This window comes from Thalassophryne amazonica, chromosome 10 (assembly GCF_902500255.1).
Source record: "Thalassophryne amazonica chromosome 10, fThaAma1.1, whole genome shotgun sequence".
Lineage (NCBI taxonomy): Eukaryota > Metazoa > Chordata > Actinopteri > Batrachoidiformes > Batrachoididae > Thalassophryne > Thalassophryne amazonica.
Window position 1 is genome coordinate 14,432,950 of NC_047112.1, and position 12,648 is coordinate 14,445,597.

The 12,648-nt window shown below is 46.2% G+C and overlaps 1 protein-coding gene across 1 annotated transcript in view; it reads right to left on the minus strand.

Annotated features, from left to right (window-relative positions):
- Positions 1 to 12,648, minus strand: part of aspm (assembly factor for spindle microtubules) — a 32,891-nt gene that overhangs the window by 12,750 nt on the left and 7,493 nt on the right. Inside the window, exons 11-17 of the mRNA XM_034179445.1 lie at positions 12,434 to 12,609; positions 10,582 to 10,727; positions 9,842 to 9,927; positions 9,551 to 9,763; positions 7,089 to 7,293; positions 1,077 to 1,225; positions 740 to 868 (exon numbers count right to left, since the gene is read on the minus strand). Of these exons, the coding sequence (XP_034035336.1) occupies positions 740 to 868; positions 1,077 to 1,225; positions 7,089 to 7,293; positions 9,551 to 9,763; positions 9,842 to 9,927; positions 10,582 to 10,727; positions 12,434 to 12,609 (1,104 nt within the window). The remainder of the gene's footprint in view (positions 1 to 739; positions 869 to 1,076; positions 1,226 to 7,088; positions 7,294 to 9,550; positions 9,764 to 9,841; positions 9,928 to 10,581; positions 10,728 to 12,433; positions 12,610 to 12,648) is intronic.

The window sequence follows — 12,648 nt, forward strand, 5'->3', positions numbered from 1 at the left end:
TCCCGGGTGACCCACAGTACACTTTGTTTTGCATTGGGAATTTTCTTTTTTTTTTTAAACCCCTGTTACATCTTGAGGATTTAGCCAGCGTATGCTGACAGCCCTCGTTTCCACTGAGCGGTCTGGTGTGTCATTTTATTCATGCGTGCAATGTACTGCAAACTCTCACACTGATATCATTGACATCAGACAACTACTGATTATAAAAATTAATTAATTAATTTAAAGAACAGAGCTGCACATAAGACTGAATGAATGGACTTCATTTTATTTGTGATGAAAATACATGGAGGGATGGGCGTGCTGAACAACATCCTGCATCTGTCCAGCCCCTTTTCAGGGAGAAATTCACACAGAATGCTCAGGGTGTTCTGAGACGCAGATATGGTTTATCATAACTTGTCTTCAGGCCCATTTCCCCTCACCTTACGTTTACCTAATGTTGTCCACATCACATGCAAATGCAATTTCCTTTAGCTGTATACTTTTAGCGGTCAAATCTGAAGGTCAAACTTTGCTTTGATCTTGTACTGCAATTGTTTAATTCAGCAGCTGCTACTGTGCTTTAAATTTTACTATTGTAATGAAAAACTGCAATTTATAATGACAAGTCCACATGGAAACAACCGTGGTAAAGCTACAGCGTCAAGATAGTTTTACTGTTGTTCTTCTTCCCAGAGGAACAAAGCAATAATAAATTAATAAACTGTTTTGCATTTGCAGAAAATATCAAACAGACCTGATAGAGTTGGAGATCTTTCATCAGCCTGTACTTCCTCCAGGCCCCCTGAATGATCCGCGCTGCTCTGGTTTCGTTACGCAAGTCCAGAAGACGAACACAGAGGAAGGACAGGTAAGACATTACCACCTGAAAATAAACACACACACACAGTTTTGTTTTTTATCTTAAAACCATAAGTCTGACTGGGGATTATATACAGAAATCCTCAACCAGGTCAGCTGTACCTTGAGGAAAGAACTGATTCCAAAAATCACATGGCCTAATTGGTAAGTCTTTGTCCAGCCCAATCAGTCCTTTCACCCACCTTTTTAGAGGACATGGATTTAGGCCTCACCTTCTCATTCGGGATGGTGTTGGACATGTCGGCAACGTTGATCATGGCAGGAACGCCACCCAGGAAAGCCACAGCGGTGTTAACTAATCTGAAGTTGTTGCTCTCATTGTCCAGGAGCTCTTTAAACTGCAGAGCTGGAGACTCTGTCTCTGAAAATAAAATTAATACGTAGCCACAAATCAGTCACTGGCTCTAGTGTTATTGTTTCCAATAAACAGCATTTGAACTTATTTTCTGGTGCACGCACACACACACAGCGCAGCTATTGATGGAGTCATCACAGTCTGAATAACAAAGTGACAAATCATATTTAGCTTTTTTTTTTTCCTCCATATGGACTATATCAAATGTTACATCGTTTTCCCACAGCTTTTACAAATACTCTACACACCACAGCCTGAAATTTAGTACAACACTTGATGTAAAATGTTGCACACCATCATCAGCAACCAGAGGAGCCGCTTCAGCCACAGACTGCAGGACCAACAGACTGAAAAACTCCTTTGTCCCTCAGGTCATCAGACTGAACAACTCCTCACTCACGGGGAGGAGTAGTAACAGGAGGACAGAGGACGGGAACAAGAGGAACAGCAGCAGCCAGTAAACCAGTAGCGATCAGTATTTGCTTTTTTTTAAACTCACTTTTGATCCTCTGTGTGCTTCTTACCCTGTGTGCTGCTATACAATGCTGCTGGAACCTCAATTTCTCTGAAGGAGTCTTCCCAAAGGATTGATAAATGTTGGGAAGGTGTCGTAGCACGGGCCCACAACAGGGGGCGCAAAGGAACGGACAATGAATAAGCCAATAAGTAACAATTTAATGTTGTGACAACACACAACTAAACACACAAGATCTGTAAAGTCAATTAACACCAGGTAACGTGTGGGCAGGCTCGAAGATAGAAGACCCCCGACGAGAGATGAGCCACGTCCCACACGGCTTCCACCACCAACGGTCTGAAGAACACCGGAGCCGCCAAGTCCCGAGTCCCCAGGTGGCCTCTGTCTTCGGCTGTCGACCCTGGTACTGCTGGCAGAAAACAAAGACAAGAAGGATGAGTGTGAATCCGCACACTCAGTAATCCACAGTCTACACTCAGTTAGGAGGGAGAACCTCCACCTCCAATCACACACTCGTGCAGCTCCTGCTTAACCACTTATCTGGTTTGGGGTGTGAAGCAAGCCGTCGCTGATCACACCAAACGCCAATCCCACAGATAAGGCAGACACAACAGGATAACGGCTGCAAAAGAAGTTCAGATTATCATTCAACGATTTCTCAGCAGAGAAAGTTACCTCCTCGGTAGTTTGTTTCTTGGCGAGGAGGTGGAGTTGCAGTCCGGCCTTTATGGTGATGGTGATGATGAGGAATGAGTGACAGCTGGAACTGAGGATGAGTGACAGCTGTCACTTCTTCTGGGTCTGGCGCCCTCTCGTGCTTGGAGCCCGCAGACGAGACTTGGCTGTTATGGGCATACTCGATCCAGGCCAGATGGTGACTCCAGGCCGCCGGGTGCGCGGAGGTGACGCAGCGAAGGGCCTGTTCCAACTCCTGGTTAGCACGCTCTGCCTGGCCGTTTGTCTGGGGGTGGTACCCGGACGAGAGACTCACGGTGGCCCCCAGCTCCTTACAGAAACTCCTCCAAACCTGCGAAGAGAACTGGGGACCACGATCTGATACAATGTCCGATGGTATCCCATGCAACCGCATGACGTGGTGGACCAGGAGGTCTGCCGTCTCCTGGGCCGTCGGGAGCTTCGGGAGGGCCACGAAGTGGGCCACCTTGGAGAACCGGTCCACTATCGTGAGAATGATGGTGTTGCCCTGGGACGGCGGGAGGCCCGTGATGAAGTCCAGGCCGATGTGAGACCAGGGGCGGTGAGGCACCGGCAGGGGTTGGAGGAGTCCCGAGGTCCTCCGATGGTCTGCCTTGCCCCTGGCGCAGATGGTACAGGCCTGGACGTAGTCCCGAACGTCGGTTTCCAGGGACGCCCACCAGAAGCGCTGCTGGACCACTGCCACGGTCCTACGCACTCCGGGATGACAGGAGAGCTTGGATCCGTGACAGAAGTCCAATACGGCAGCTCTGGCATCTGGTGGGACGTACATTCTGTTCTTGGGGCCGGTCCCCGGGTCCGGGCTCCTTGACAGGGCCTCCCGGACGGTCTTCTCCATGTCCCAGGTGAGGGAGGCCATGACAGTGGACTCGGGGATGATGGTCTTGGTGGGGTTCGACAGCCCCGCCTTGGCTTCGTGCATTTGTCTGTAGCACGACTGTAGCCTTTAATGAACCTCCTGTAGAAATTTGCAAAGCCGAGGAACTGCTGCAGTTTCCTGCGGCTTGTTGGTTGGGGCCAATCTCTCACCGCCGCAACCTTGGCCGGATCAGGGGCGACGGAGTTGGAGGAGATGATGAACCCCAAGAAGGACAAAGAAGTGCGGTGGAACTCGCACTTCTCGCCCTTCACAAACAGCCGGTTCTCCAACAACCGCTGTAGGAGCTGACGTACATGCTGGACATGGGTCTCAGGGTCCAGGGAAAAGATGAGTATATCGTCCTGATATACGAAGACGAACCGATGCAGGAAGTCCCGCAAGACGTCATTTACCAAAGCTTGGAACGTCGCGGGGGCGTTAGTGAGGCCGAACGGCATGACCAGGTACTCAAAGTGACCTAATGGGGTGTTAAATGCCGTCTTCCATTCGTCTCCCTTCCGGATCCGAACCAGGTGGTACGCGTTTCTAAGATCCAATTTTGAGAAAATTTGGGCTCCATGCAGGGGCGTGAACACTGAATCCAACAGAGGTAACGGGTATCGGTTGCGAACCGTGATCTCGTTCAACCCCCTGTAATCAATGCATGGACGGAGTCCGCCGTCCTTTTTGCCCACAAAAAAGAAACCAGCACCCATCGGGGAGGTGGAGTTCCGGATCAGCCCGGCAGCTAAAGAGTCCCGGATGTAGGTCTCCATTGATTCGCGTTCCGGACGTGAGAGGTTGTACAACCTACTGGACGGGTACTCAGCGCCCGGGACCAAATCGATGGCACAATCGTATGGTCGGTGCGGGGGAAGAGTGAGCGCCAGATCTTTGCTGAAGACGTCAGCAAGATCGTGGTACTCCTTCGGCACCGCCGATAGATTGGGGGGGACTTTAACCTCCTCATTAGCCGTCACGCCGGGAGGAACCGAGGATCCTAAACACTCCCGGTGGCAGGTTTCGCTCCACTGCGTCACAACCCCGGACGGCCAATCTATCCGGGGATTGTGCTTCACCATCCACGGAAATCCCAAAATCACTCGGGAGGTAGAAGGTGTTACATGGAACACTATCTCCTCCCTGTGATTTCCAGACACAACCAAGGTCACTGGCTGTGTCTGATGTGTGATTAACGGAAGCAGGGTGCCATCTAGTGCTCGCACCTGCAATGGTGCCGGCAGAGCCACCAGGGGGAGCCCTACTTCCTTTGCCCATCTGCTATCCAGCAGATTCCCTTCCGACCCCGTGTCTACCAGTGCTGGGGCGTGAAGGGTTAGATCCCCACAAAGGATCGTTACTGGGATTCGTGCAGATTTGCGGGATTTCCCCGCGTGCGTGTTATGGCCCACCCTTAGCCCAGTTTCTAAGGATGGGCGTTGTAGTTTGACCGTTTTGGGGCAGTCCTTCTGCATATGCTCACAAGAGCCGCAGACAAAACACTCCCCGCGGGCCAGCCTCCTTTGTCTGACGTTTATCTTTACTTTGGCCCTGCTCGTGTCCATAGCCTCCTCAGCAGGGGGAGCTGTAGCCACACGGAGCTCTCTGGCAGTGAAGCGTGGGGACGACGTCACCCTTTCGGAACCGGAAGGGGGAGGGACGGCTCGTGCCCGGTCACGCCCCCCGGCCTGCTCCCGACAATGCTCATTCAAACGGTTGTCTAAGCGTATAACCAAATCAACAAGCCCGTCAAAATCCCGCGGTTCCTCCTTAGCCAGCAGGTGCTCCTTATGTATGCTTCAGGGGACGGTGTGGGGGGTCGTTGAACGACCAGTGGAACGTCTGTTACAAGCCCAGGACCAGCAAGAGGAGTGGCTGCAGCAGCGCCCTGATCGCGCGCTTCCACCCTGGCGGTGAGAGCCTCCACCCTCCGGTTAAGGAGAACATTCTGCTCGGTCACTAAATCCAGCCGAGCCGTGAAGGCGGTTAAGATCTGCTGCAGATCACTCAACACGCCTCCTGCTGACGCCTGCGCTCCTGGCTCTTGCATTGGCCGTTCAAGCTCGGGTTGACGCCCCTCGGGATCCATGACGAATGGCCGAGAAATCCCGTTGGGAAGGTGTCGTAGCACGGACCCACAACAGGGGGCGCAAAGGAACGGACAATGAATAAGCCAATAAGTAACAATTTAATGTTTTGACAACACACAACTAAACACACAAGATCTGTAAAGTCAATTAACACCAGGTGACGTGTGGGCAGGCTCGAAGATAGAAGACCCCCGACGAGAGATGAGCCGCGTCCCACACAGCTTCCACCACCAACGGTCTGAAGAACACCGGAGCCGCCACGTCCCGAGTCCCCAGGTGGCCTCTGTCTTCGGCTGTCGACCCTGGTACTGCTGGCAGAAAACAAAGACAAGAAGGATGAGTGTGAATCCGCACACTCAATAATCCACAGTCTACACTCAGTTAGGAGGGAGAACCTCCACCTCCAATCACACACTCGTGCAGCTCCTGCTTAACCACTTATCTGGTTTGGGGTGTGAGGCGAAGCCGTCGCTGATCACACCAAACGCCAATCCCACAGATAAGGCAGACACAACAGGATAACGGCTGCAAAAGAAGTTCAGATTATCACTCAACGATTTGAGTCAGCAGAGAAAGTTACCTCTTCGGTAGTTGATTTCTCGGCGAGGAGGTGGAGTTGCAGTCTGGCCTTTATGGTGATGGTGATGATGAGGAATGAGTGACAGCTGGAGCTGAGGATGAGTGACAGCTGTCACTTCTTCTGGGTCTGGCGCCCTCTCGTGCTTGGAGCCCGCACTCCAAGCAGGGCGCCCTCTGGTGGTGGTGGGCCAGCAGTACCTCCTCTTCAGCGGCCCACATAACAAATAAAGTTCTGTCTAATCTAATAAAATATCGTCCAAAATTGGGTTCTTCAGGAAGGGAAAAAAAAAAGTTAAAGATTTTAGCCCACCCCCCCAAAAAAGCGGTCATTGTGTCCATAATGTGTTTGAGCCCTGATCAACAGAAACTCTGTTGTCAAAGCTAATTTTTTCCAACTTCGCCTTTTGGCTAAAATAAAGCACTTTCTCAGTAGACGTGATCTTGAGATGGCCATTCATGCTTTCATCAACTCCAGACTTTATTGTAATGCACTTTATTCGGGCATTAATCAGTCGTCTCTTGCACGTCTCCAGTTGGTGCAGAATGCTGCTGCTCATCTTTTAATAAACACTTTTAGACGTGAGCATATTACGCCTGTCCTGTACTCACTCCACTGGCTTCCAGCTCGTTTTAGAATTGATTTTAAAATTTTAATGTTTGATTTTAAAGCTATTTATGGCCTTGCACCTCCCTACTTGTCTGAAATTTTAACTTTGCGCACCTACAGTAGGACATTAAGGGCGTCTGGCCAGCTTTACTTAGATGTTCCAAGGTCAAGATATAAACGCTGGGGTGATCATGCTTTCGCGGTAGCTGGCCCCAGACTGTGGAATGAGCTACCTCTTGAGTTACGTACTATTCCTGACCTAGCACTTTTTAAATCTAAGTTAAAGACTTATTTATTTAAACTGGCTTTGAACACTTAGTGGGGAGGTGACATGTTCTGTTATTTTTATGTTCTTTTTTATGTGTTGTTTTAAAATTTTATTCTATATGTATTTCATTTTTGTGAATTTGTGTTTTTAATGTTAAGCACTTTGGACACCAGTCGGTGCTGTACAGTGCTTTATAAATAAATGTTGATTGATAGATAAAATACATATTGCAAACATTAGGATGAAAATACATAACACAGCTGGTTTGTACCATTTTGGCCTTTTGGCAAAGAGTCAAAGGAAACATCCGAGTCGCTGGATGAGCAGTTGAGCTCCAGCCGACCCCTCGGCGAGCACTCGACGGTCTGCGTGGTGCTGTGGCTGATGTCATGCTCCGGCAGTAGACCCGGGTGGTAGTGGTGGATCAGGTAACAGAGGACGCGGCCATCTGAGAAGGCCACTGTGAAGTTCTCTACCTGAATGAGAATATATATATTTGAATTTACTAGACACCCATGCATAACACAAATTCACTCGTATACAAACAACCAAACTCATAACAGAAAATCAATCAATCAAGTTTTATTTCTAAAGCGCTTTTACAACAACAATAGTTGATCAAAGTGCTATACACAGTTAAAAACAACCATAAAATAGAACATAGTAAGTAAGTCCCTTTGGCTGCTCCCTTGTTTGCACTCGGGGTCGCCACAGCAAATCCAAGGTGGATCTGCATGTTGAATTGGCACAGGTTTTATGCCTGATGCCCTTCCTGACGCAACTCCACATTACATGGAGAAATGTGGCAGGGGTGGGATTTGAACCCGGAACCTTCTGCACTGAAACCAAGCACATTAACCACTTGGCCACCACCCCTGCAAAATAGAACATATACATCTAAAATATATTAGAGTTGTCAATTCACAGAGAGTCACAGCTCTATGTGTCAAAAGCCAATTGAAACAAATAAGTTTTCAGCCTTGCTCTGAACAGGGGCAGGGATGAGATGGAGCATAACTCCAGAGGAAGAGAGTTCCAAAGTTTAGAACCTGCCAGGGCAAAGGAACGATCGCCCCACTCTCTCTACCTTGACCTTGGAACCACCAGCAGATGTTGGTCTGAGGAGCGCAAGGCTCTGCTGGGCTGGTGAAGGGTCAAAATGTCACTGAGGAAAGGCGGTGCGAAGCCATGGATTGAACAAAAGACGAACATCAAGAGTTTAAATTGTATTAGAAACTGAACCGGGAGCCAATGGAGGGTGTGATATGGTCGTGTTTGCAAGTGCTGGTGAGAAGGTGAGTAGCCGCATTCTGCACCAGCTGCAGACAGTAAAGAGAGGCTTGATTAAGTCCAGTGTATAGAGCGTTACAATAGTCCAGACGTGAACTAATGAAAGCACGAATGGTTTTCTCAAAATCTCTACAGTTTAGTAAAGATCTGACCTTGGCTAACTGTCTGAGTTGGAAAAAGCTTGCTCTAACCACGGAGTCAATTTGTTTATTGAATTTTAAATCTGAGTCAAAGGTGATAAGAAATAAGAAAATAAACAAAATACATGGTGCCTAAAGGCATATGCAGGAGCAAGGCTCATCAACGCCTACACCCCTGTATGAAGTCAAATCAAACCAGGCATATATGCCTAATCATAGACGTTTATATCCAAACAATCTGAACAGCAGCATATAGCTACAGATAAAAGAAGTTATATATATATATATATATATATATATGTGTGTGTGTGTGTGTAAAAATTTCATTTATACTAGAGCCTAACTGACATATTGCTGGCCTGATAACATCAGCCAACATGAGACTTTCACAAACATATTTGGATTTTTGCAGAGGTATACATCTTACTAAATAAACAACACTTTGAAAAGTAAGAAAAAAAAAAACAACTACTGAACAAAAGCCACTGCCTGTTGGAAATTGTGTGATTTCATAGTTTATCCAGCAGACGGCACTCTGAAGACCTTGTTTACAATGCTGCCAAGCACAGCAGGGGCCCCATCTCCCCTTGGTCACATAAGCTACAAGAGACAGGCAAAGCAACCAGCCGCCATTCATTTTCAGTCTGAGTGGGTGTTTCACAGCAACAAGACAAATGGTTGCAAGAAGTCTATTTTATGAAAATGCTGAATTAATGCAGCATAATGGCAGCCAAACATGCTCTGACGTATCACACCCAGAGACTCTAGCATTAGCAATGTTTTAATATTAAGGTTGTTTTTTAAAAAAGGTGTTCCTTTTTTTTTTTTTTTTTTTATAAACGATCTTCATGTGGCCTCTAATGTGGTAGATTTTCAACAAATTCAAGCCAACAGTGGAAGCATATCTCATATCAATGCAATAAACAAAATGGTGATATTTTCCATATATAGGTTTGTAAATAAGGACGAGACAGGATAAGTGTATGATAAGCATTTAACAACATCTGGGGAAAGCCAATTCACATCTTGACAAAAGGCAGTGACGCAACACATACAGTAAAACATTCTCTCATTCATTATAAAGCTGAATAAGACCAGAAGATGAGGAATTATACTGTATTTATTCTATAAAAGTTACAGTGCTATAAGTCTAGCTCAGTGAGCATCAGCACAGGCAGCTGTGACAGAACCCAGAAAGTTAGCTCAGTTTTAGCTTGTGTTGGATCCCGTTACTCTGTTGTTGGACCCTTATTGATCCTTTGCGCTGAGCTCCAAAAAGACAAACCATTTTCTTTAAACTCACTTGTAGATTGTAGAATGCACACACAGCACGGGCCCAGCCCATCAGCAAGGTCATCTTGACACTGCTGTGTTCATACAGAACTGTCGTCTTTGCTGGACTCGGCTGGATGACTCGATCAGCCTTCAGAGCTGCCAGCCTCCGTTTGATCCTCAGCGACCTCTTCAGGAAGCCGATCTCCTCCCTCAGCTGATGCTCGTCCAAAATAACATCCACCTTAAGGAGAAATTTAAGAAGTTATTAAGCAGATGAAATGTTACACAAAGCTTTTTAAACACATTTGCAGACACACACGTGAAACGTAAAGATGACTTTCCACAGGAGGCTCAGCGTTTTTTCTCTGTGTCCATCCACAATGTCTCTGGAATCGATGATGCAGCCTGCAGACACACACAAGAATGGCACTGACACATGTGCGACATAAGTGAATGCCGTGCATGGGTAATTTGCACCATGGCATTAAGTTAGCTTAGTGCCATCACTTTGGCTGCTAAATAAGTAAATAAATTATTCAGTCAAACATGTCTTTTGTGCTCCGATACAGGACTTGTGGGGGGGGGGTACAGACTGTGTTGCTGACTTAACCATACCAACATGTCAGGCTTTAGGCAAATAGATTATTGGCATATCTGAATTTAAATTTAGGGGATTTCAAAATTTAAAGTTGAAAGGTTTATAGTTTATATAGACTAAATATTTTGGTGTGCTTTTGTGGCTGCTGGGAGATAAGTTCCAATAATTAATGCTCAGTAAAGTAGGTAGACCTTAGAGAGTTTTTTTGGTGACACCAAAATCATGTTCAAATTCAAACTACTCAGAGATACACAATTTCAGAGGTCTAGTTCAAATATGGTGAATATCTGGAAAGTTTTGATCATGGGCACAAAAAAAAAAACAAAAAACAAGTGACTGACCCACAGATGTAGTACAATTATAAATCCCCCTTCTGGCATCATGACCAGCGGGGGCGGGGAACCCACTTTTGGAAAGTAGGACCAGACAAAAAATGTTTTTGGAGGGAAAAAGATAATTACCGTGTTCATCCTTGAGACTGACCGCTTTGTGTCTGAGCACCTGCAGCACAACGTCGACATTATGGACCTTCTGGAGGCGGCTTATAGTGGGCAGACGGAGCTTCGACGATAAGCTCCAGTCCTGGATGAGGACCTCCAACACACGCCTGGAATGAAGAAACCCAACAACAAATATTTGTATGGGAATGTTGACTTGTACAGTGACGTATCCAACGAACGCTGTATTCTCATCCAGCGATATTTCGAAAAAGCGCTATACTCTCATGCAGAGCACTATGAACACTATGCTCTCAGACAGCCACGTATCCGAGGAATGCTGACGTTTCCGAGCAACGTTCAAGTCTTGAATGGTGACATTTCTGTGGAACATTATACTCTTGATGTTCCTCAGAGATAGAAAAATTAAATGGCTTTGTTCTTCTCATTCCTGGAGATGAAAGTAACATTTTGCTCGTTTTAACTTGCAGAATAACTGCATGGAAATTTCCTAATGTGAAAATGAACCGCATTATTCAGATCATTCAGCTCCTTTGCTTGTTTTTTAGTGAGCTATTGACACATTGGAGCAGATTTTGTATTGATTATTTGACTTCTCTGTAAAGATTTCTCTGTAAAAGCAGATACTGTCTGGCCTGATTGAATTTGTGTCATCGTGGAAAAAGACAAATATGTGAATCTTTGTGTACTTTGACTTAGGGCTGCAGCTATCGATTATTTTCGTAATCAAGTATTTGATCGATTATTCTGGCGATTAATCGAGTAATCGGATAAAAAGTACTTTTGCTTTTTAAAACATTAACAGTCCAGGGCTCTCCCTAAGTAATAGCACAATGTCACTGCGTCATCACGGAGATTGTCAAATTTAGTGTATCCCTTTCTGTTTTCCTGGGTAATTATTTTATCACATCAAGTTTTGGATCTTTCCTGGTGTCAGGAGCTCAGCCAAAGTCAGGCCAAAGTCTTGACATTTTGCTCAAATGGTGATGGGTTGTGGCTTTCTGTTTTTTGTTTTCCCAACTTGTAAAATGCAACCATTTTTATTTATTGATTGATTTATTAAGGTGGTGGACTGGGTCCCTGCATGAATTTCTTTTTAACAATCTGCGATTCAGCCAGTGCATTTCATTTTCAGCCGGAGGTTGAACATGCAGCCTCGCAGTCACTGTTTTTTATTATTATTATTTTATTTGAGTTCCCATTTTTGTGAAGCATTGTGTGTTGCCCTAACCAAAACACAGAAAAAAGCGTGGACTTCTTCCAGAGACTGTCTGTGGCCGGGACGGAGCTGTGTGAGGGCAGTGCTGAGCCGCTCACACCGGGCAGAGAGGCAGCAGCCGGCCGCCACGCGTAGAGCGGCCAGTGAACGAAACTGTGTTGTAAAAAAAAAAAAAAAAAAAAACACGCTTTGCTTTAAATGCACAGTAAAAGTAAACTATTTCAGATGGTCAGCGTGGACCGTCTTTTTCATAAAAGGCTTTATTTCATTCTGTTTGTCGCGTTGGAAAGCTGTAGCTATTGTGCTAATTTGATTAGCGCTTGCTCTAGTTTTCCGTTTGTTTTTCTGGGGACGTTACAGCGCCACACACAGGCCTGACATATGTACTACAACATTAAACGAAGCTTCAAGGCACAGAATTTGCCTCGAACATTTTTTGTAATCGAATTACTTGACTAATCGTTTCAGCCCTACTTTGACTTATGTGCAGTTTTCTTGGGCATCTTCTGTGTTAAAGCTCCTGAAACTACACAGCTAAACCCGCCGTGTTACACAAACATTTCCTTAAAACTGGTCCTGATCTCTGGATAAGACAAGATCACACAATGAAGCTGAAAGTTAACACATGCCACTCACACCAGACGAATCCCGCACTTCAAATCGACGGCCAGATTCTTCACAGCAAAGTTGAACTCATCAAGAGGGGTTTGAACATGAGACACTGGTAACCCCAGGTAGCTGAGGTGTCGAGGCAGGATCCCCTCGCCGCTCAGAAAGTCTCTGGCAAAGGCCAACAGCAGGTCTTTGCTAGTCTGTAAGAAGAAGAAAGATGCAGAAGGAGAAAGGAGGAA